The sequence below is a fragment of the Melozone crissalis genome, unplaced genomic scaffold, assembly GCF_028551555.1.
Source record: "Melozone crissalis strain CALT ecotype California unplaced genomic scaffold, PUWL_Pcris_2 ptg000054l_1, whole genome shotgun sequence".
Taxonomy (NCBI): domain Eukaryota; kingdom Metazoa; phylum Chordata; class Aves; order Passeriformes; family Passerellidae; genus Melozone; species Melozone crissalis.
Genome location: NW_026535832.1, coordinates 176,815 through 200,481, shown reverse-complemented (window position 1 = coordinate 200,481; position 23,667 = coordinate 176,815). Strand labels below are relative to the sequence as shown.

Genomic DNA, 23,667 nt, shown 5'->3' with positions numbered 1-23,667 from the left:
AAAGTTAATTTCTAAGCAGAATTTGTAGAATTTTCCATTTTCCTTTTTTTTTTCTGTGGTTTTTTTTTTTTTTTGACGCCTCCAATTCTGGGTCTGGAACTGTTGCTTGATTATTTTTTTTCCCCCAAATACTTCATCAAAGCAGGGAAAAATTTTTGGAAGTGCAATACTCGGAGAGCTCCTGGCCAGGCTGCTCAGTGTTCATGCTGACAATTGATTTTGTCTTCAGAGTGCTCCAAAAAATCCAGCATTTCCTCTATGATGGCCTGCAGGGCCCGGCCCAGCTGTTCTGCAGAGTAAGGTTTCCCCAGAGGAGGCACGTGCACAAACGCTGACCTCCCATGGCTCTGGTACAAGGAGGTGTAGTAGGTGAAGTCACACAGGTACCTGCAACACAAAACCAGGGGTTATTCAGCGAAAAAATAGGGAAAAAAACCAGATAAAATGAGCTGTGAGGTCCCCATCGTTCAGCATCGTGTGGCATCCTGGGGTTTAGGGAAATGTGAGGCAGGAATTGTGAGTCTGGGATTGTTTTAATTCAATTTAGGACAAGAAATGTGAAGATCACTCTTTTTTTTTTTTCAAAATAAAAAGGATAAAACCAGATAAAATGAGCTGTAGGGGCCCCGTCGTTCAGCATCGTGGTGGCACCCTGGGATTTAGGGGGATGTGAGGCAGGAATTTTTATAAAATTTTAAATATACATTATTATATATAATATATTTATTTTTATATATATTTATATATAGAGAGAGGGATTTAGGGATTTATATAAAAATATATTTTTTAATCTATTTTTTATATATATATATAGGGATTTAGGGGGATGTGAGGCAGGAATTTTTATAGAATTTTATATATACATTATTATATATAAAATATATATTTTTTATATATATAGGGATTTAGAGATTTATATGAAAAAATATATTTTTATACATATTTATATATATATAGGGATTTAGGGGGATGTGAGGCAGGAATTTTTATAAAATTTTAAATATACATTATTATATACAAAATATGTATTTTTTTATATATATATAGGGATTTAGGGATTTATATGAAAAAATATATTTTTATACATATTTATATATATATAGGGATTTAGGGGGTTGTGAGGCGGGAATTTTTATAGAATTTTATACATACATTTTAATATATACATTTTTATATATTTATAGATAAATATATTTAAATATATAATATAAATATAAATATATTTTATAAATATAAATATGTAGTATAAATATAAATATATAACTGGTTGAGGAGGGAACTGAGGCCAGTGGCTGCTCTGCGAACAAGACTCAGTGCTCTGAGGAGCTGCCCACGAGAAAACACCACGAAGGAGTGAAACCCTTGTGATAAGGACACAACAGTGATAAGACGCCAGCGCCCCGTACCTGCCAGCGTCCTTGGAGATGGTGACAGTGACATCCAGGCCCAGGGCACTGACCCTGCTGCTGACGGCGTCCATGTCGATGATGGAGTCGATGCACTCGGGGCCGCCCTCCACGCAGCACTGCGAGCCCGGGCAGAAGCGGCAGTTGTCCAGCCCCTTGTAGCCCACGTTGTGGCCACACTTCTCCAGGGTGACAGTGGTGGCCATGCCCGACACGCCCACGTGCACCACCAGCTGCCATGGGACAAGGGACGGGGTTGGGCTGTGCAAAATCCCCATCACAGAATCACAAAACCACACAATAATGAGGGTGGGAGAGACCTCTAAGGTCATCGAGTCCAATCTGTGCTGGGTGGTAAGAATTGTTTTGATCGTCCTCTGAGGTTCAGAGAGTGTGGAACTCAGAAATATTCTTGGGAAGAATTGTGCCTTTTCTGCGTGAAGAGGAATGTGGGCCTACACACTTGGCCCTGACAGGCCAAGGAGCCAAACACAGGCACAGAAAATGAGATAAGAATTGGTTTGATCATTCTCTGAGGTTCAGAGAATGTGGAACCCAGAAATATTCTTGGGAAGAATTGTGCTTTTTCTCTGTGAACAGAAATGTGGGGCTATTTCCTGCCAGGCCAAGGAACCAAACACCATCACTGTGGGGAAACCATCCCCATATTGCATTCTGCTTTGGCACTACCACAGGCACAGAAAATGATGAGAATTGTGTTTTTCCTTTCTCTGAGGTTCAGAGAATGTGGAACCCAGAAATATTCATGAGAAGAATCGTGCCTTGCTTTTTTCTGTGAGGAGAAATGTGGGGCTATACACCTGGGCCTGATAGGCCAAGGAACCAAACACCATCACTGTGGGTGAGCAATCTCCACATTGCATTCTACTTTGGCAAAAACACAGGCACAGAAAATGATAAGAAATGTGTTTTTCCTTTCTCTGAGGTTCAGAGAATGTGAAACCCAGAAATATTCTTGGGAGGAATTGTGCCTTGCAGTGGCCCCTTCACACCCACTGCTCCTGGGAGCCGCAGCACTCCCAGCTGTAAAATCCTACAAATTTCTCAGCACAAAAGAGGAAAAAATCCAGCCAGACACTGCCAGGCTGAAGGAATTCATGAAAAAGGAGACTTCCCATGGTGCCCAGTGCACGTTCCAACCCTTGGCTGGGTGGTTTTTCCTCCTCTCTTTACTCACTCACTTGGGGACTGTGCTTCTTCCACAAGGCAGGAATGAGTCTCTGCACGGTCTGGTACTCAACAGGGACCTCATAGACGTGCAGATCCACATCATCCCTCAGCCCCAGCTTCTCCAGCTCCTGAAAGCACCAGCAAAGTAAAACCAAGATGGTCAGACTCGGGATGAGCAGAGGATTTACTCCTGGAGGGTTCAATGGCAGAGTGAGGGACTAACACACAGTTTACACCAGGTTGTGTGAGCTCATAAACAGCACCTGCAGCGAGTTCGCAGCAATGTAAAAAACCCCAAACCCATAATGGCAACAACAAAGGCATCTCCCCACCTGCATGCAAGCAGAGTTTCACCCACAGAACCGTTTGTGTGGCTCTGATGTGTGTGTGACACAGAAATCAACATTTAACTGACAATAGCTCCAGCAGCACCCACGCTGCCAGGGAAGCCTTGGCTCTGATATTTATAGAGGGAGACTGTCACAATCCTGCTCCTTCCAAAAAAATGACAATGTGGGGAAGGTGGGACTGGCAGGGTTTCATCCATCACCCAGGGCTGCTGGCCTGCAGAGGAATTTCACATTTATTCCCAGATAAAGAGCTCTCGGGGCTGGGGTGGTTCAGCTAACCCTGTAAATGATTCCTCCCTCTCTGCCATGAAAACATCCCAAATATCCTGGCAATAAACAGAGCCAATTTCCTCCAAACCTTTTAAAACACAAAGTGGCAGTTAAATACCTTGCAAAGACTTTAAAAACAGAGGAAAGGGTTTGTTTTTTTTCTCCCCAGTGTTCCTGACAGGAAAGCACTGTTGGATCCCAAAATTGGGAGTTCCCCCTGCACACAGGTTCTCCAGTAAAAGCCATCAAAGGACATTTCAAAATATTCCTGAATTTATCTCCAGGTTTGAATTTGGTTACCAGAGCCACGAGCTGCTCTTTGAAGCAATTCTCAGGTTTTGTTTTCCTCCTTGCAGATCAGCTGTTTTCACTCTCCAACCTTGTATTCCCCCAGGTTAGAAATTAAAAATTAAAGGCACTTGAAAGGAGAAGACAAGTTGAGGTTTGAGGCCTCCCCCATTTAAACATGAGCAGTGTCTTGCCATCGTTTTTCTGTGTTTTCATCAGCATGAGTGGTTTTCTACTGAGGGAAAAAACACCTTTCACACTTGTACAGCCAAACCACAGGGATGTAACAAGATTTAAGATAACTAAAACAGCCAGAAAGGCCAAAGTGACACTTTGAGAGAGCAGCAGATATGAGCAAGGATGATAAATCACAGGCTCTGGCTCCCAGGGCAAGGCTGATATTAAAGCCTGGCTGTATTGATCAGCGTCTGGCACACTCAGACATTCATTAGCACAGCTGGACGGAAGGGATGCACAAATCTGCACAAATCTGCCTTCAAAACCTTACCTGGAGCCTCAATAAAGGAGTTTACAGATGAGAGTGCTCAACCACCAGCCAGCCTCCTCAGGAGGAGAACAAACACTTTTCAGGAGTGTTAATAATAACGAGAAGTGATGCTCCTGAAGATGAAGGGTTGGAGAAGGAAAGAGCTCCTGGGGATGGGTTTGGTGGTTGGGATTCAGAAGGAAAGAGGTCCTGGGGATGGATTTGGTGGTAAGGATTAAGAAACAGCTTCTAGGGATGGGTTTGATGGTGGGGATTGGGAAGGAAAGAGCTCCAGGGGATGGATTTGGTGGTGGGGACTGAGAACAGCTCCTGGGGATGGATTTGATGCTGGGGATTCAGAAGGAAAAGGCTCCTGGAGCTGGATTTGATGGTGAGGATTGGGAACAGCTCCTGGGGATGGATTTGATGGTGGGGAAGGAAAAAGATCCTAGAGATGGATTTGATGGTGGGGATTTGGAACAGCTCCTGGAGATGGATTTCATGGTGGGAATAGGGAAGGAAAAAGCTCCTGGGGATGGATTTGATGATGGGGAAGGGAAAAACTCCTGGGGATGGATTTGGTGGTGGAGATTGGGAACAGCTCCTGGAGATGGATTTTTTGGTGGGGAAGGAAAATCTCGTGGAGATGGATTTGATGCTGGGGATTCAGAAGGAAAAGGCTCCTGGGGATGGATTTGGTGGTGGAGAAGGAAAAAGTTCTGGGGATGGATTTGATGGTGGGGATTGGGAACAGCTCCTGAGGATGGATTTGGTGGTTGGGATGAGAAGAGCTCCTGGCATGGATTTGATGGTGGGGATTCAGAAGGAAAGCGCTCCTGAGGATGGATTGATTTGATGGTGGCAAGTTTTGCTGGATGAAAACAGAACCCTCCAGCCACTGAAACCTTAACTTTACCAAGCCCCAACTTTTCCTTTACCCAAGCCCAGCGCTCCATAATGAAGATGTTTGTGACCTTCCCCCCCTCCCTGAACAAGCTCTGCCCCCCAGCCCTGTCCACCTGACAACCAGAGCACACAGAACATGTGTGACCCATTCCCTGACCCCTGCACAATGCTGCTCTTTGTGAGCCTCTAATATCCTTATCAGGTCTGTCTAGACACCCTGACAGCAATTGTCCTTCCTAATGTCAAAATGCACTCTGACCCCGCTCCTCCTCCTCCTCCTCAGCCTGAAGCACTTTGGGGGGATGAAGGAGCCCAGCAGCTTCACAGCCCACAGGTCACACCTGTGTCCACACCTAAGTCACAGCAGGGAGGGCAGAAAACCATATTACAAAACCTCATTTTAGTGATTTCCTCTTGCAAGTCCCCCCCCAGCAAAAGTTGCACCGGAGGGAAAAAAAAATAAAAATCCTGAACTGAAAATTAAAATGATGAAAACTCAAAACAGCAAACCCAAATTAACACAGAGTGGTTTTGCTGTGTGTCTTAAAATAAGGCAGAAAGGAGTTTTTCTTCCTGCTGGTTTTATAGGAAAGCTCTCCCCCGTGAGTAAAAACCCAAACATTTCATTGGGGTTTTTTTTTGGGTGAAATTTCGAAACTTTTATTTCAGCAGCATTATCAGGTTGCTGCTGCCACTGTTTAAGGTAGCCATGTGTAAAAATCAGTCAGCTTGCAAAACCAGACAGAAATTCAGTGCACTTCCAGGGCAAACTCACACCGTGCCCGTGTTCTGTGGGAGAACCCAAATAAAACCAGGAGCAGCGAAAACAGAACAAAAAAAAAAAAGGAGAGAATTTTATCCTCGGGACGCAGCACAATAAAAGACGTAATAACCCAGAACCAGCCGAGCCCCAGAGCTAGGAAGGATTTAGGAAGATTGTTTAATTGATTTTTGCGCTATTAAAATGCAGATCACAGCGTCTGGGATTCGGGGACTCAGACACGCCTTTGTGTCCCCCGCGCTCCATGGAGTCCCCGTCTGAAAGTTGCACAATGCCCACCTCGGCCCGGCTCAAAGACATGCTGTTCCTTTTTGTCTGGGCCTCTGGGGGCTGAGACCGGGGCAAGGAGAGGCAAATCCTCCCCGCTGCCTCCCAGCTGATGTTTTCACTCACAATAATCCCGACACGGAGCCGCCGGGTTTGTACTCAAAACATCCTCCGGGTCTGGGTCTGGACACTCAAAACATCCCCAGCTCTGGGTTTGGACACCCAAAACATCCCAAACACACTCAAAACATCCCAAATTCTGAGCTAACTCACTCAAAACATCCCCAGTTCTGGGTTCGGACACCCAAAACATCCCAAATCCACTCAAAACATCCTCCAGTTCTGGGTTTGGGGACTCAAAACATCCCAAATACACTCAAAACATCCAAAATACACCCAAAACATCCCCAGCTCTGGGTTTGGACACCCAAAACATCCCAAACACACTCAAAACATCCCAAATCCACTCAAAACATCCCAAATTCGGGGTTTACCCACTCAAAACATCCCCAGTTCTGGGTATGGACACCCAAAACATCCCAAATCCACTCAAAACATCCAAAATACACCCAAAACATCCCCAGCTCTGGGTTTGGACACCCAAAACATCCCAAACACACTCAAAACATCCAAAATACACCCAAAACATCCCAAATCCACTCAAAACATCCCAAATTCTGATCTTACCCACTCAAAACATCCCCAGTTCTGGGTATGGACACCCAAAACATCCCAAATCCACTCAAAACATCCCAAATTCGGGGTTTACCCACTCAAAACATCCCCAGTTCTGGGTTTGGACACCCAAAACATCCCAAATCCACCCAAAACATCCCAAATCCACCCCAAACATCCCCAGCTCTGGGTTTGGACACCCAAAACATCCCAAATCCACTCAAAATATCCCCAATACACTCAAAACTTCCCCAATCCACCCCAAACATCCCCAATTCTCAATTTAGCCACTCAAAACATCCCAAATCCACTCAAAACATCCCAAATTCTGAGTTTATCCACTCAAAACATCCCAAATTCTGAGTTTGTCTACCCCAAACATCCCCAATTATGAGTTTAGCCACCCAAAACATCCCAAATCCACTCAAAACATCCCCAATTCTGAGTCCATCCACTCAAAACACCCCCAAATCTGAGTTTACCCACCCCAAACACCCCGAACTCTGAGTTTTGCCATCCCCCAAGCCCCTAAAATGGATTTTAAACAGAGAGGATGACTTCACCCATCAGCCACACAGCTGAGCAGCCACCAGCGCCCAGAGCTGTTTCTCTTTAGGTTTGTTTATTTTCTTTTCAAGCAACATCTCAACACCCACCACTCCTCCTGCTCCAAAAACACCCTTTTGTCTGCCTCCTCTAAAATAAAAGCACCAGCAAGAACAAACCAAATCACTGAGCCTCACTTCTCATTTTCAGGAACGTCCTGTGCTTTTTTTTCCCACCATCCACAACCTACATATTCCTCCAAATTTAAATATATTTATTTAATAAATAGATTAAATAAATATATTTAATATTATAAATTAAAATTGAGCCCAAAATTAAATAAATTCATTCCCAAAAAAGCTCTTGGAGGCAAAGGTTTTGTCTTCTCCCACCAGCCAACACATCAGGCAGCTGGACATGAATTGGCTGTAATTGATTAGAGTTTGTGATTTAATTTAAAAGCATTTGGAAGAAGATATTAATCTCAGAGCTCTGAAGGGGAGAGGGACGTGGTGGGGAGAAAAACAGATTTAATTCCCTGGGCAACTGCACTAAAAGGTACCATGGAATTCCCAGGGGCTTTGCCACAAACCCCATCCAGAAGTGACAAAGGAGGAAGTGTTGGGATAATGTGGCAGCACCATCCCTGTGAAAAGTGTTTTTACAGCAAAAAAAACCCTTAAAAAATAGCTCAATTCCCTCTTTTTGCCCCATTTGTGGGATGCCAGCCTGACCCAGGTGAACTCCTGCGCTCGGGGTGGGATTTTGGGGTGTCCTGTGCACGGCCAGGAGTTGTTGGATTTTTCCCTCCCAGGATATCCCAGATTTTAGGGATGTGCCCAGGCAGGTACAAGTGGAATAAAACTGATTTTCCTGGTTTAAAGGTGAACCAGCCTCAAGCCAGAACTGAGAGGAAAACACCCAGATTCCCCTGGGCTGGCTGGTTTGTTTGTCTGGAACCCTCCAGGAAGATTCCAAGCTCCCTGCCCCGTTTAAAGAGCACCCAAAGCTGGGAATCCCTGACTTGCCTCAGCTACATTAACCCAACCTCATTAAACTCCACCAGCTCGGGGGTTGTTTTCTGAGCAGGGAATCAAACATTATCCAGCTGACCATCTGGGTATCTGCAGAGAGCTCCAGGAGAAGCTGTAGGTGATAAAAAGAGCTGAAAGCACAAATTTGTAGGGATTTGTACTCGATTTTGACACTTCCCAAGAGGGGAAATTCAGGGGTTACCTGAACTGCAATCCAGCTGGCGTTCACAGCGTGCTCCCCAAAGGGCCCAAACCCTGCAAGAGAGGGAAAATTCACAGATTTGACTCAAGTTGCAAAGAGGTTTGAGCTTTCCTGGAAAAAAAAAACCAAAAAACTCCACTTCTACCTCTCAATCCTTATTTCTTTACACCTGAGTATCAAACAAGGCACCTGCACTGAAATATTTCAACTCCAGCCTTGTACAGTGAAAGAAAACAATAAATTGCCTGAAAATAAACTTGTTTTTTTTTTTTTCTTGGGGAGTAGAATTTTCCTTCCTGCCCAGGTTAGAAAAATTGGTTATCACCAGCTAACTTGCCCGATGGCACAGAATTAGAATCATGATTGGATTTTCTATTCCTGATTGCTTCAGCCCACAGCAGATGCTTCCACAAGCCTGCCTCAAATGTTCCTTCCCCGCTCAGGGTCCTCTCCAAGATCTTCGTTAGCATTAATTACACCTCCCAAGGAAACAAACAGAGCTGTTGACAGCACACCCACAGCCCAGCAAAGGCTACCAGGGTGCCACCAAAACCCCTTCCCTCAGCACCTCCAAACTCCTAATGAATAACTTTGGAGTTAACTGGTAATCCATAACACCTTTTTATCATTTATTTTTTTCCCTGAGCAAGCACACAAAGGTTGGGCAATTTATCTGGGCGTAACGTCGATATGCTTTAATTTCAGATGTCAGCCTTGCCCTCCGAGCCTGCTGCAATTAGGAGACATAAATTCTGCCCGGCCCCTGAAAGGATCCGAGAGGGACCACAAATATCAGCTGACACCTTAATGCAAGTGTGGGGTTTGCCCTTCCCCGGGCTGCACCTCAGCAGGAATTTCCCAAGCGTGGGCTCGTCCACGCCCGTGGATTTCAGCCCGCCTCGCCAAAATAAATATTCCCCACAAAACCCGAAATGCTGGGGGTGTTTTCCTGCGAGCAGAACTGCAGGGGTGTGAGACAAACCCTGACAGGGGGAAGGAGGCAAATTAATGCCTTGCCAGCTGCTTCTGCAAGTCCCACACGGCTCCCCGGAGCTGAATTCCCAAATAAAGCGTGACGAGCCCACAAAAGAAACTAAATCCGCGTTTTAGCAATAAAAAGGCTGGAATTCCACAGGTGCCCAGGCACAGGGCAGGATTCCCCGGCTCCGAATTCCAAACCCGAGTGGCACAAACACAGCTGGGGTTATCCCTGCTCTGGGGGACAGAGGGAACTTTGTGGGCAGCGCTTCCAGCCCCGCAAGGCTCATTAGCACTAAACCAGCTGCAGGGATGGCCGTGGGATTATCTCCTTAATGATTCTAAAAAAGAAATTGTGCACAAATAACGTTTATCCTCGGGCTACCCGGGCTGGGAACCCACGGGGAACACGACACAATCCCCAGTGCTGAACGGAATTCCTCCTGACATCCACGGAGTTATCAAATCACGAGGCAACCGCTGCCTTTTTGCAACCAGACTTCCTTGAAATTTACCCAAAAAAAAAAGGGAAAAAAAGGAGCGTGGAGGAGCCTGGAGCAGCAGAACGTCTCCTGACGCAAGTTTTCTGTTTAGTCACCGCCGATTTGGGGCTGGGAAAGGCAGGATCCGCCACCTGCTCCCTGCCAAAGGCACTTTCTGCCCGTGCTTACGGCTGCCCCGCTGTTCACACGGCCCCGGCTTCAGCTGCTGGGGGAGACCTGAATAGTTGGGGCCAGTTCCCCATTTGTCACAGGGCGGCCTCACCCACAAATCACCCCGGGCTGCCTTTGTACCCCGGGAGGGGCTGACACGGCCGGGGCCTCTCGCTCATTCTTCCCTTCATTGCCTCGGGGCTGCCGTGGGGGGCAGCTCCCACACCTTGGGGGGCTCAGGGTGGGGGGCTCAGAGCGGGATCCCCCCCTCCCTGCGCCCCATTAATCCTGCTCCTTGGGGGGATTGATTCCCTTCTTCTGGCGAATAGCAAAGCTTTGGGATGGGGTCACATATAGAAAAAGGGGATCCAAGTGCCGGCTGGATGGATAAACGCTAGGAAAGCCCCTCACTGCTGTACCCCCCCAGCTCTGACACCCCTGAGCCAAAGCCCCCCAGACTCTGCCCTGCGCCCTATTTATCGCCCCACACTGGGGACAGCCCCCCAAAACAGCCCCCCCAAAACAGCCCCCGCTCCCCATTCAGTCCCCCCGTGATGGGACAGCAGACCCCCCTCTCACCTTAGGGAGGGGATCCCCCATGATCTCAGGGAAGAGGTCCCCCAAGTGCCCCCTCCAAGCCAAGGGGTCCCCAAAATTCCCGCTCTCCCTCAAATTCCCGATCACACAGAAGCGGCCCCTCCAAGTCCCCCGTCAATTCGGGGAGGGGTCTCACCCCTACCCCCGGCCACTTTCATCAGCAAAAGGATCCCCAAAGCTGCTCCTCAGCCCCGAGCAGGGGCCCCCCAGCTGCGCCCCCAGACCCTTTAACCCCCCTAGCCCTGCCTTTCCCTGCAGCCCCCCCTCAATTGGGGAAGGGCTCCCCCAAAGTGCCCCGGCAGGGACGGGGTCCCCCTTCAATCCCCCCTGCATTTCCCGTCTCACCGCCCCGTACCCGTCACCACCACCGCCCGCCGCGGCTTCTCCATCGCGGCTCCGTCCCGTCCGTCCCGTCCCGTGTGTGTGTGTGTGTCCGTCCGTCCGTCCGTCCGTCCCGTCCCGCCGCCACCGCCCCGCACTGAGCGCGGCCCCGCCCCGCGCCGCCCGCCCCGCCCCGCGCCGCCCGGACCCGCCGCTTCCGCCGCCGCGGCGGAAGTCCCGCAGCGGGACGGGCCTGGAGCCCTTCCCCCGTTACCGATCACCGGCACCGTCCGTGCGCGGCGCAGCCCGAGGGGCTCCCGCTCGCCCGTCTCAGCGGCGGGACTCGGGGGGTTTGGTTAAATAAAACGCTCACCCTGAGCCTCGCGGGGTTCCCTGGCTGGCTGGGGGGCAGCACGAAGCGCGTTCGCGGTACCGGGCGGTGCGGAGCGCGCCCCATCCCGTCCCGGCGCGGCCAGTCCCGGGCGGTGCCGCCGCAAAGGCGCGGACCGGGCGGCGCGGCGCGGCCGGGCCGTGATCCGCGCTCTGATTGGCTGCGGCGGGACCGCGCCGCGCTCTGATTGGCTGCGGCGGGACCGCGCCGCTCTCTGATTGGTCCCGCGCGGAGCCGGGGGCGGTTTGAGCGGCAGCGCCCGGCGCGGCGGCGGCTCCCGGTCCGGCACGATGGTGAGCGGGGCACCGGGAACGGGGGGAACCGGGAACCGGGCTCGGGAGGAGGCTGAATCGGAGGGAAGGGCCTGGATCATCTCTTCCCCGCCGCCCAGGATGGCGTGCCCGGTGCCCCGCTCGGTGCTCGGGTCGGTGCCCCGGCCGGTGTCCGGTTGCCGGTCGGTGCTGAGGCCTTTCTCCTCTCTTCCCCCCGCAGCTGCCCCTGTCCTTGCTGAAGACGGCGCAGAACCACCCCATGGTGAGTACGGGCCGCGCGGCCCAGCCCCGCTCCCCTCTCCGGTACCGCGCGGGTGGCACCGGGCACGGCCCGCTACCGGCGCCCCGTGACCGCCGTTCTCCCGCAGCTGGTGGAGCTGAAGAACGGGGAGACGTACAACGGGCACCTGGTGAGCTGCGACAACTGGATGAACATCAACCTGCGGGAGGTGATCTGCACATCGCGGGTAAGGCTGGAACCGGCACCGGTACCGGGCACGGCAGGGTCCGCGGGGAGCACCGGGAGCAGACAGCACTGGCACCCCCGATCTGCCCCCAAAGGTTCCCCAGCTCTGTCCCCAGCCAGGCTGGCTCTGCTGTAGCTCACATCCATCCTACAGAGGCGTGACCTCTGCCTGAAATGCAGATTTAATGTCATTATTGATAACGCTCATTTAATTATTGATAATGCCCATAATGAAGGAGCAGCCCTGTGTGTGTGTGTCCCCTCTCTGCACATCACAGCATGAGGGGCTGGGGTCCCTCATTCCCCTGGGTGAGGAGTGGGGGGCCACGTGCTGTAATGCTGATCCAGATTTCCCAAAACCCAGAGCCTTTACCTGTCCCAGGCAGCCTCAAACACCACAATTCTTTTATTCCCTCCAATCTCTTCAATCTCTTTTATTCCTTCCAATCTCTTTTATTCCCTCCAATTTCTTTTATTCCCAAAAGAATATTTGGAATATTCTTTTATTCCCAGATCAATCTTTTTGATTCTCTCCCCTCTCCACATCCAGCTGACTTCACCCACTGAGGTTAAAGGGACCTTTGGGAGCTCTGGCACCTTTGCCCTCGGCCAGAGTTGCTCCAGGAGATTGAGGTCTGTGTTTTGGGCTTTGATCCCCATCAGAAGTGTCCGGTCTGGTCCCTGTGGGCAGCACAGATGGTGGCAGCCCAGCTGCTGTTGTGCTTTCCCAGCCCTGGAATACCAGATCCCCATGGGAGGGGCTGCCAGGGATCCTTGTTCTCCCAAAAATCGTTGGAATTTTGGAATTTGTGGCTGGGTTTTGGGTCACGGCGGGACGAGGATCCGCTGTTGAATTTAGCGGGAGGGGGACTCGGAGGAGGTGACAGTAAAGTCAGGACACGGGTGATGATTCCCTTTCCTTGGAAATGTGCTTCCAAAGGCTCAGTGCTCTGCCTGGGGAGAGCCGCAGCTCAGGTTTGATTGGGAGGGATCACCCAGAGGGACGTGGGGATGCTGGAGCAGCTGTCCTGTGGGAAAAGGGAATTGGGAGAGGAGAAGCTTTGGGGTCACCTCAGTGTGGCCTTCCAGTGCCTGAAGGGGCTGACAAAAACATGGAGAGAAACTTTGGACAGGGGATGGAATGACAGGACACAGGGTTGGGTGGGATTTTGGGAAGGATTCCTCCTGTGAAAGTGGTGAAGTTTGGGATGAAATTCCCACAGCAGCTGTGGCTGTCCTGTCCCACAGTCCAGGGGATTGTGTCCCCATCCCTTGGACACATGGGGAGGGCAGGTTTGGGTGGGATTTTGGGAAGGATTCCTCCCGTGAAAGTGGTGAAGTTTGGGATGAAATTACCACAGCAGCTGTGGCTGCCCCATCCCACAGTCTAAGGGATTGTGTCCCCATCCCTTGGACACAACCCAGTGTCCAAGGCCAGGTTGGACAGGGCTTGGAGCCACCTGAGACAGTGGGAGGTGTGGAACTGGGACAATCTTTGATTCCCAACCCAAACCATTCCATGATTCCACAATCAGCACGCAGGGAGATCAGCCTCATCTGCCTCCAAACGCCCCCAAAGCCCGGGTGGTGACGGAATCTGCCGGTGGCACTGGTGGCACTGGTGGCGCTGGCCGCTAGATGGCACGGGACAGCGAGGCGGGAGCCTGCTGTTCACCCGGGACAGGCGGAACGAGGAAGGGGCCGGGAGCTCCATCCCTTCCCGCAGCCGGGCACAGCCCAGGCAGGGCGGGGTTTGCCGGCTCTGCCTCTGGCCGGGGAATCTCGGCCTGGGCTTGCCCGTGCCTGCAGAGCCGCCCCAAATAATAATAATGATAATAATGGTGGTGATGAGAGGAGCTGCTGTGCTGGGGAAGGGGAAACAGGAAAGCCTTATAGATGTGATTGCCTGGCAAAAGAGTTTGAGAATATGGAAATTATAAGTGAGATGGAAATGAAAGCAAGCTTTGAGATCCCTCTGTTAGTGCACAACTGGAAAACAATGAAGGTAACCTGCTTTTGATGGAACAACACCCTCTGCTTGCAGACAGGCCCAAGGGTCCGAGCAGACCCTGCCAGCCTGGCAGAAGTGGCCCAAAGAGGAGTTTTTAGGGTTTAAAATATAACACAGTATGGTAATGTAGTGATTCTTATAGGCTGTATGGAAATGCTATAGGATTTCTATCTTGGACTAGATTGGTTAGTGAAAATCAGAATATTCAACACAGAAGCTGATTTATGGTATTGGAACAGGAACTTCACTCTCTTACCCCTTTTACTCTCTTACCCTCTCATCCTCTCTCCCCCTCTCTCCTCTCAGCCCTGCTCTGAGCTGTGCCTGGCAGCTCCCAGCAGGGCCCTGCACCCAGGCCCTTTGCAATAAACCCCAAATTCCAAGACCAGAAGAAGATTTATTGTATTGTAACAGGAACCTTGTCCTCTTTTACTCCCTCTTTACCCTCTTTACTCTTCCTCACTCTCTCATCTCTTTACCACGCTCTTGCCTTCTCTCTCTTTACCTCTCTCTCCTCTCGGGCCTGCTCCGAGCTGTGGCTGCAGCTCCCAGCAGGGCCCTGCACCCAGGCCCTTTGCAATAAACCTCAAATTCCATGATCAGAAGAAGATTTATTGTATTGCAACGGGAACCTCCCCCTCTGATCCTCTCTTTTACTCTCTCATTCTCTCTTTACCACTCTCTTTATCTCTCTCCCCCTCTCTGGGGCCTGCTCCGAGCTGTGGCTGCAGCTCCCACCCAGGCCCTTTGCAGATCTCTGCTCTCCATCCATCCCCACCGTGCTACCCCCGTCCCCGGGGAGCAGAGCGGGGCGTGCTGCTCTCTCCTGCTCTCCTGGGACCATGCAGGCTGCACGTGGGGAGGGCTGGGCTGGGCTGGAGCCACCCCAGCTGCAGCCCGGCCCTGCTGGAGCCGGCCCAGTCCCTCCTCCCTCTGACATCATGGCCAGGGAGTTGTTGTTCAGCCCTGGCTTCTTGTTCCTACAGCCCTGAGTTGTTGTTCAGCCCTGGGTTTTATTCTTACAGCCCTGAGTTGTTGTTCAGCCCTGGCTTCTTGTTCCTACAGCCCTGAGTTGTTGTTCAGCCCTGGGTTTTATTCTTACAGCCCTGAGTTGTTGTTCAGCCCTGGCTTCTTGTTCCTACAGCCCTGAGTTGTTGTTCAGCTCTGGCTTCTTATTCCCAAGTTGTTGTTCAGCCCTGGCTTCTTATTCCCAAGTTGTTGTTCAGCTCTGGGTTCTTATTCCCGAGTTGTTGGGTTCTTGTTCCTACAGCCCTGAGTTGTTGTTCAGCCCTGGCTTCTTGTTCCCGAGTTGTTGTTCAGCCCTGGCTTCTTATTCCTACAGCCCTGAGTTGTTGTTCAACAACTTCTTAATTCCATGACTCGCTGAAACCCTGCTGGGTTGAGCCCATGGTATCCTGAAATAACACAGGGAGGTGGCTGCTCCAAAACTGAGCACCTGAAGATTTTTACTAAAAAAAAATATATATTTATATATTTATTTATATATATAATAAATATATAATAACCCACTGGGTTGAGTCCTAGGGAAGCCCATAGTATCCCAGGAAAACCCTGAAACTGCCTTAAAGCAGCACAGAGGGGTGGCTGCCCCAAAACTGGACGCTTGAAGATTTTTATTTTTATTTTTAATAAATATACAAAGCGTGAGTTCCTCATTCCCCTCAGCTGCTCTGGAGGCTCTCAGCCCACAGCCAGCTGGCTCCAGAGCTGCCTCTCTGCTCCCTCCACACCCCAGAGCAGGGAAGGAGTGGGGTGACTCCCAGCTGGACAGGAATCCTGGCCACAGCTGCATTTTTACACCAGAATTGGTTGTTCAGCCCCACTTTAACTCCTGCCTCTGGTCCCACTTTCGATTCCCCTCTGGTGTGAGAAGGGAAGAAGGGCCTGGTTCCCTCAGCCTCTTCTGCTGACGTTTTCTGTGAGTGTTTGAGGATCAAATTGAAGTCACGGTTCTTTGTGGGGCTCTGTGTTCTGGGGAGTTAAATCCCCATTTTTCACTGCTGGTTACAGATAACGCTCCCAGCAAAGACTACTGCAGCTCTCCCCCTCTGCAGAAATGCTCAAAATCCCTAAAAGTGACCCAAAAGCAACAGGTTTTGCTTGTGGCCTCACATTTTGCTCCCAGGTAGGCTGGGAATAAGTTAAAAATCCCCAAAAGCAGCAGATTTTGCTCGTGTCGCTCCCCAAAATGACAGGGAAAAGTTAAAAATCCCTAAAAATGACCCAAAAGCAGCAGGTTTTGCTCATGTTGTTCCCAACAGACTGAGAACAAAAAAATCCCCAAAATCAGCATTTTTTCCTCCCGTTTCTCCCCGCCAGGACGGGGACAAGTTCTGGAGGATGCCCGAGTGCTACATCCGCGGCAGCACCATCAAGTACCTGCGGATCCCCGACGAGATCATCGACATGGTCAAGGAGGAGGTGGTGTCCAAGGGCCGCGGCCGCGGGGGCATGCAGCAGCAGAAACAGCAGAAGGGCCGTGGGGTCGGAGGAGCCGGGCGAGGTAAAAACCTGATTTTATTTTGGGGTTGGATGAGGGAAAAATCTGATTTTTGTTTTGGGGTTGGACGAGGGAAAAATCTGATTTTTTTGGGCTTGGACAAGGTAAAAATCTGATTTTTTGGGGGTTGGACGAGGTAAAAATCTGATTTTTTTGGGTTGGACAAGGTAAAAATCTGATTTTTTTGGGGTTGGATGAGGTAAAAATCTGATTTTTTTGTGGGGTTGGAGGAGCTGGACGAGGTAAAAATCTGATTTTTTTGGGCTTGGACAAGGTAAAAAATCTGATTTTGTTTTTGGGGCTAGAGAAGCTGGACAAGGTAAAAATCTGATTTTATTTTTGGGGTTGGATGAGGTAAAAATCTGATTTTTTTTGGGGGGTTGGAGGAGCTGGACGAGGTAAAAATCTGATTTTTTTGGGCTTGGACAAGGTAAAAAATCTGATTTTGTTTTTGGGGTTAGAGAAGCTGGACGAGGTAAAAATCTGATTTTATTTGTGGGGTTGGATGAGGTAAAAATCTGATTTTTTTGGGGTTGGATGAGGTAAAAATCTGATTTTATTTTTGGGGTTGGACAAGGTAAAAATCTGATTTTTTTTTTGTGGTTAGAGGAGCTGGATGAGGTAAAAATCTGATTTTTTTGGGGGGCGTGGGAGGAGCTGGACGAGGTAAAAATCTGATTTTTTGGGGGTCGGATGAGGTAAAAATCTGATTTTTCTTTTTGCAGTTAGAGGAGCTGGACGATGTAAAAATCTGATTTTTTTTTTTTATTTTTTCCCCCATCTTAGAGAGGGGACAATGGGATCCCTGCCTTTAAAATCTCCCCTTTTTGTGCAAGGAGCAGCTCGTGGTGCTCTGTGTTAAAGGCAGGGCTGTGTCTGGGAGAAGCTGGAGGAGGATCCGGTCGAGCAGGCAGCCCTGCCAAGGATTCGTGCCAGGGAATCCTCCCTCCCTCCCTCCCTCCTTCTGGGCTGGGCAGGAGCTTCAGGCAGTCTCAACTTGGCTGTTTCAGCTCCTCCTGCCTCCTGCAGCAGCAGAAATGCAGCTCAGCAACGCCCAGGGGCAAACAAAAGGGGTGGAAATAGTGAAAATCAACCAGGCTCTGCCATTTACACCCCTGTTCTGGGTGAAAATAGTGAAAATAAACTAGGTTCTGCTATTTACACCCCTGTTCTGAGTGAAAACAGTGAAAATAAACCAGGTTCTGCTATTTACAGCCCTGGTCTGGGTGAAAATAGTGAAAATAAACCAGGTTCTGCTATTTACAGCCCTGGTCTGGGTGAAAACAGTGAAAATAAACTAGGTTCTGCTATTTACACCCCGATCTGGGTGAAAATAGTGAAAATAAACCAGGTTCTGCTATTTACACCCCTGTTCTGAGTGAAAATAGTGAAAATAGTGAAAATAAACCAATTTCTGCTATTTTCACCCCTGTTCTGAGTGAAAATAGTGAAAATAGTGAAAATAAACCAGGTTCTGCTATTTACACCCCTGTTCTGGGTGAAAATAGTGAAAATAAACCAGGTTCTGCTATTTACACCCCTGTTCTGAGTGAAAATAGTGAAAATAGTGAAAATAAACCAGGTTCTGCTATTTACACCCCTGTTCTGGGTGAAAACAGTGAAAATAAACCAGGCTCTGCTCGTGGCAGTGAGGGGAAAAAAATCATCTTCTTCTGCCTTTAAAATGGGGCTTTGGATTTCCTGATTTGTTAATGTATTTATATTTAAAAACAAAATTAAAAAAAAAAATAAGAAAGAGACAAAACTATGTGAGCTGCTTTGGAAGATGAATAATTCATGTTGCTGATAAAGGGCAGGTTGCCACTTTGGGAGAAATAGGTCACCCAAACAACCCTTCCCATTTCCATTTCAGGGGTTAGGTCCCAGGGCACTCCATAAATATAAATATAAATATAAATATAAATATAAATATAAATATAAATATAAATATAATATTAAATAATTAAATTAAATAAATATAAATATAAGTATATTTGTATGTATCATCGATATTTATATTTGTGTAGATGTGTTTATATATTTATATTTATTTTATTTTATTTATTATAGAGGTTCCCCTCCTTGCCTTTGCCTTGGCACAGAAATTTTTTTAGGATTTTTTTTGGGGGGGGATAATCACCAAAACCAAGCTGTTTTTCCTGCCTTGGCACAGCAGTTTTTTAGGATTTTTTGGGGGGGATAAACACCAAAACCACGCTGTTTTCCCTGCCTTGGCACAGCAGTTTTTTTAATGATTTTTTTTTTGTGATAATCACCAAAACCACGCTGTTTTCCCTGCCCACCTGGTGTGGAGCTCCAAGGTGCAGCTCCTGCTGCTGTTTCCATGGGCAGCCCCAATTTGCTGATGGAATATTTCCAGGAGAAGCTCCAGCATTTGCTAATTAGCTCAAAGGTTTGGCTCCCATTGCCGAGACGTGAAGGGAGGAGGGAAAGGAAAAGAAAAAAAAAATTTAAAAAAACCAAAAACGAAGGCAGGACAGTTTTGTTGTGAGGCCACGGGGCAGGAGGGAAGCTGCGATTGTGCTCACAGCTGGAAGGATTATTGTCTCTGACACTCCTCATCCTCCTCCTTTGGCTTCTGGCTTGCCAAGCTCACGAGTGCAGGAGGAGCAGCCCCAGCACTGCAGGCTTGGGAATAATTCAATAATTTAAGTTTTGGGCACATCCCCTCCTCTGGAGCAGCTCTGGTGCTTGGGTTGGGTCTCCTTTGGGCTCTGCAAAGGGTGGATCCAATCCCTTTTTCCCCAGGATGGGGTTTTGGGGATAAACCTCAGGGCTGGGCTCAGCAGCTCCTGGTTTTGGGGCTGAGATCTCAGTGCACCCCCAAACCAGCCCCTGCTGCCCTGTGCCCTCTCAGAACCAAGGATTGCTCTGCCCAGCCCTTGTGTTGCCCTCACAGCTCTCAGGGGACACTGCACAACCTGGATTTTACATTTGTTGCTTCCCCGGTTCCATTTTTGGGGCAGAAACCTCAATTTTCCACGAGATCATCATTAACCACGAGATGGACGCGCCAGGGAGGTGCTGCTGAACTCGCTGAGATGGGGATGAGTTTGTGCACCTCCTAAATAAAGGTCTGGGGGCTGCGAAAGGAGAAGTCAGAAAGTCACATTTCTGCTTGTGAGACTCCAGAATAAGCAGGTTTTTGGGGTGAGACGTGGCTGTGGGGCGTTGCTGGTGCTGATAGCTGTCCCTTTGTGCCCCACAGGTGTGTTTGGGGGCCGTGGCAGAGGAATTCCAGGCAGTGGAAGAGGCCAGCAGGAGAAGAAGCCGGGCAGGCAATCGGCCAAGCAGTGAGGGCTGGGGCACTCTGGCTTTTGTCACCTCAGGGCTGTCCCCAAACGCTCCCTGTGCCACCCCTCCGCCAGAACCAGAGCCCGCATCGTGCTCCTCTTCACGAGGAGTTTTCCCTCCTTGTCACCAGCAAATCATTGGAAATATTTTTAAAAATTTCGTTCGTGGTTAAGGAGCGAGGTCCTGCCTTCTCCTGGGAGTGAATTTTTCAGCCTTGCCAGGTTTGATTTAAAATATTTCCCCTGTTCTGAGGTACCAGTATGAAGGCAAACACTTTCTGGATCGCTTGGATTATTATTTTTTTAAATACTTGAAACTTGGGAAAGTTGTTTTGTTTGTAACAGATTGTGTTTTGGTTTAAAAACACTGAACTTGAGGATGTTGTGTCTGAATATGAATAGTCCTAAAAGTTTGGGGTTTTTTAAACCAACAAACTCTGAAGCTTTGCTTTTCTTCTCCTGGCCAGTGAGTTCTGTTCCTCCAGTGCCTCCGAGGAGGGATGAACCTTCAAGGCTTGTTCCCAGGAGAGCTTTGTGACAAACGAGCATTTCCCAATTAGTTCATTGCTAATTTGACTTCAGATCGGAAGTTTCCTTCAAATGAACAGGGTTTTTTTTCTGTGGTTTTTGGTTTGGTTTTTTTTTTTTTTTTTGCATGAGGCTGGTGCACCCCTTATTCCTCGTGGGGGATTTAAATTTGTTTTTTGAATACGGAGGATTTAAATTTTTTTTTTTTGAGTTGATTTCCATGGGTTTACTCTTGAAAACTCTCTCCCCTCTGCTGTGACACCGAGTCCTGAGCTCTGCCAGTGTTTCCCACCCCAATTTCTCCCATCGGTGGCTGGTGATTGACCTGGCTGGCTGTGCCTGTCACTTCCTCCCCCAGCCCTCAATTATCCTCCCTGCAGCCCCAGAAAACTCCTGGGCATTCCCAGGGCAGGTCGCTCCAGTCTTCCATCAGCAAAACACACCCTGAGAACGTCCTGGCTGATCCCAGGGGGGGAAAGGAATCAGCCTCAATTCCCCCATGGATGGATGGATGAAACGGCTGAATTTTGGGGGGGAAAAGATGATATTGTGACTTGTCTCGAGCAGGTTTGGGGTTTGTACAACTGGTTCTCGTGTTGGAGGCTCTGCCATCGCCGCCGTACTGGAAAGGAGCGAAGAACTTGCTTTTATAGAGTTATTTTTTTAATGTTTGTAGCACTGGGCACGGTGGTGAGTGAGAATAAATCTCCAGCCTCTCTCTCTGTGTGTGTGTCTGTGATGCTGCTGGGCCCTGCCTGCTCCAGGGCCCTTCCCTGAGCCCTGGAATCGGGGATAAATCCCAAATATCCCATTTCCAGCACCAGCCATGGAGCTGTTCTTGCTGAGGCCGTGAGCAGCACTCCTCCAATTGCAGGGATGGGCCGATGTGTCCTCCCTGCTGGAAAGCTCCTGTGGCATTTCCACAAAGCCCAGGCTGTGTCAGACTTTCCCTCCCCGACCTGCTCCCTCCCTCTGGATCCCTGTGCTGCGGCTTCCCTGCTGCAAAGGGAAATGGCTCCAGCCCTGCTGGGCTTTTCTGGCACCAGAACTCCTCACTGCAGCTTGGGGAGAGTCCTGCAAGCGCTCCTTATCTCCTGGCCAAGCTCTGGGGTCAGGTGATGGAGCTCGTTAAGTTCTGCGTTTGTTTAATTACCCCGCTTTAGCAGCATGCCCTGCCTGCTTCCCCCTTTTTCCTTTTTCAATATTTTTGTGCCCCCACAAAGGGCAGCTGGGTGGCAGATGGCCCTGTGGAAGGGCATTGATCGCTTTGGGCTTTTCTGCCCCAAAAATCCACCGCTGGGAGCTGCCACTGCCCCGTGGCAGAAAACAAAACTAAAAAAGAAAAAGGAAACAAACCAGGGAGGAGCGAGATAAAAGCAACAAGCAGAGAGGAGGAGGAGGAAAAGTCTGAGGCTGGCTGCGGGCGTGGGTGGGCGCAGAGCCTGGCAGGGCCAACGCGTCCCCACGGAAAGGCCCAGCAAGGGCCGCCCTGGAAATGGAAACCCTTCCCGGGGTATTTCGGGGGCTCTGGAGCCCCGGGCTGGTGTCTCTGAGTGCCCCACGGTGACTCAGAGCTGCTGACCCTGCGAGGAGGCAGCACAGGAATAGTTACACACCAGCGACGCGGAGGGAGTGGCTGCCGAAATACTTCAGGGCTGTGCTAAGCAACTAAAAATACACGTCAAACCCTCCTCCTCCTCCTCCTTTTTCCCTTTAAAATCTGTTTTCTTTCTCTCTTTCTTTCTGTTTTTTTTTTTCTTTTTTTTTTTCTTTTTTTTTTTTTTTAATTCTTGTTTTTGGTTGTGGGAGGCCCCTGGGGGTTCCTCGGGGACAGGGCAGGTTTGGGGACAGGCGGTGGTGGCAGCTGTGACTTCTTGTTTTCCCGGCTCGGTTCCTCTGTCCCTGCCTGTGGCAATGACTAAGAGGCAGCTTCCCCTGCGTGCCCAGAGCCTGGCGTGCCAGTGCTGGGGGGCAAACCCTGCTTGTTCCCCTTTCCAGAGCCTGCCGTGCCAATCCCGGGGTGCAAACCCTGCTTGTTCCCTTTTCCAGGGGGAGTTTGTGCCAATCCCGGGGTGCAAACCCTGCTTGTTCCCTTTTCCAGGGGGAGTTTGTGCCAATCCCGGGGTGCAAACCCTGCTTGTTCCCTGTCCCAGGGGCAGCTTGGCATCCCTGGGAGCCCCTGGGCACCACTCAGTGTGCAGGATCAGGCACCCCTGGCGCCCTGGAGCTGGTGGCACACAGGGAATGCTCCTGGTGGCACTGCTGGAGCCCTGGTGGGGACAGCAGGAGCTCTGAGGATGCTCTGGTGGCCATGGCCTTGCTCCAGGCTCACCCCAAACCCTGCTCCGGGGTAAATCCAGGTGCCAGGACACCGAGGGCTCTGAGGGAACAGCGGCTTTGGGCACCTGTGGGGACGGTGGCACTGCCACCAGCTCGGGCCCTCCCCGCGGCTCTGAGGCGGAAGGGGTCACTGATTCACGCCCCTCATTAAACGCTCATTAGGGAAATTAAGCCGCTGGCATCGGGTTCTCGCTTTGGGGACAGGGGACACGCAGCGGTGGTGGCAGAGGGGGGACACGGCCGGACGAGCCCCGGGTGCCGCTGCCCCGGCGGGGCTGTGCCGGTGTCCGGTTCGTGGCTCCCATCTCCAGCCATCGGGAGGCCCCGGGGCCGGCCGGTTCCCCGGTGGAACCGTGAAAGCGCCGCCGGCCCAAGCCGGTTCTGCTCGCCCCGTTTTCCGCGGGGTGCCGCGGTGCCCGAGGTGTGTCCCCAGCCTGGGGACAGGGACAAGGGGAGGGTTTTGAGCTCCCTGTCCCTCGCCCGCCGGGTTTGGCCGAGACGGAAAGTCTGAACCTGCCGGTCCGGCCTGGCCGCGCCCCTAATGACGGGTTTGGGGCGGAAAGGGGAACGGCGGCTTCACCGGCGAGGACACCGGGCCTGGCACCGCCACCGGCTCGGGACAGCGGGGCACACCGAGCCGTGTCCGCCCTGCTCTGTCCCTGCTGAGATTTAACAAACCGCGTTTATTCGGGCTTTAATTAACAGCAGCTGTTGGGCGGGGGGGAGGGAGATCGCAGTTGTTCTCTCAGTTGTGCCTCAGTTTCCCCAGTGCCAGCACCGCGTGTGCCGGCCCCGAGCGGTGCCCAGGCCTGTCCTGGGTGTCCCCCGTGTCCCCTGCAGCCAGGGCCGTGCCGTGCGGTGCCGTGCCATAC

At 50.4% G+C, this 23,667-nt stretch overlaps 2 protein-coding genes across 3 annotated transcripts; one reads left to right on the top strand and one right to left on the bottom strand.

Annotated features, from left to right (window-relative positions):
- Window positions 1–82: 82 nt before the first annotated feature.
- Window positions 83–11,440, bottom strand: PGPEP1 (pyroglutamyl-peptidase I). Of its 2 annotated transcripts, none has more exons than XM_054286631.1 (5): window positions 11,326–11,440; window positions 8,404–8,456; window positions 2,609–2,725; window positions 1,407–1,639; window positions 83–387 (listed from the first exon to the last, which is right to left on the bottom strand). In XM_054286631.1, exons 4-5 carry the CDS (start codon window positions 1,610–1,612, stop codon window positions 195–197), a joined length of 399 nt encoding a protein of 132 aa, XP_054142606.1. In that variant the 5' UTR covers window positions 1,613–1,639; window positions 2,609–2,725; window positions 8,404–8,456; window positions 11,326–11,440; the 3' UTR covers window positions 83–194. The 2 variants fall into 2 exon arrangements, with proteins under 2 accessions (XP_054142606.1, XP_054142605.1); XM_054286630.1 differs by lacking the exon at window positions 11,326–11,440 and adding an exon at window positions 10,987–11,043.
- Window positions 11,441–11,560: 120 nt separating this feature from the next.
- LSM4 (LSM4 homolog, U6 small nuclear RNA and mRNA degradation associated) lies at window positions 11,561–20,610 on the top strand. Its single transcript, XM_054286642.1, has 5 exons — window positions 11,561–11,636; window positions 11,836–11,877; window positions 11,984–12,082; window positions 16,433–16,616; window positions 19,843–20,610. Exons 1-5 carry the CDS (start codon window positions 11,634–11,636, stop codon window positions 19,929–19,931), a joined length of 417 nt encoding a protein of 138 aa, XP_054142617.1. The 5' UTR covers window positions 11,561–11,633; the 3' UTR covers window positions 19,932–20,610.
- The last annotated feature ends 3,057 nt before the right edge of the window (window positions 20,611–23,667 follow it).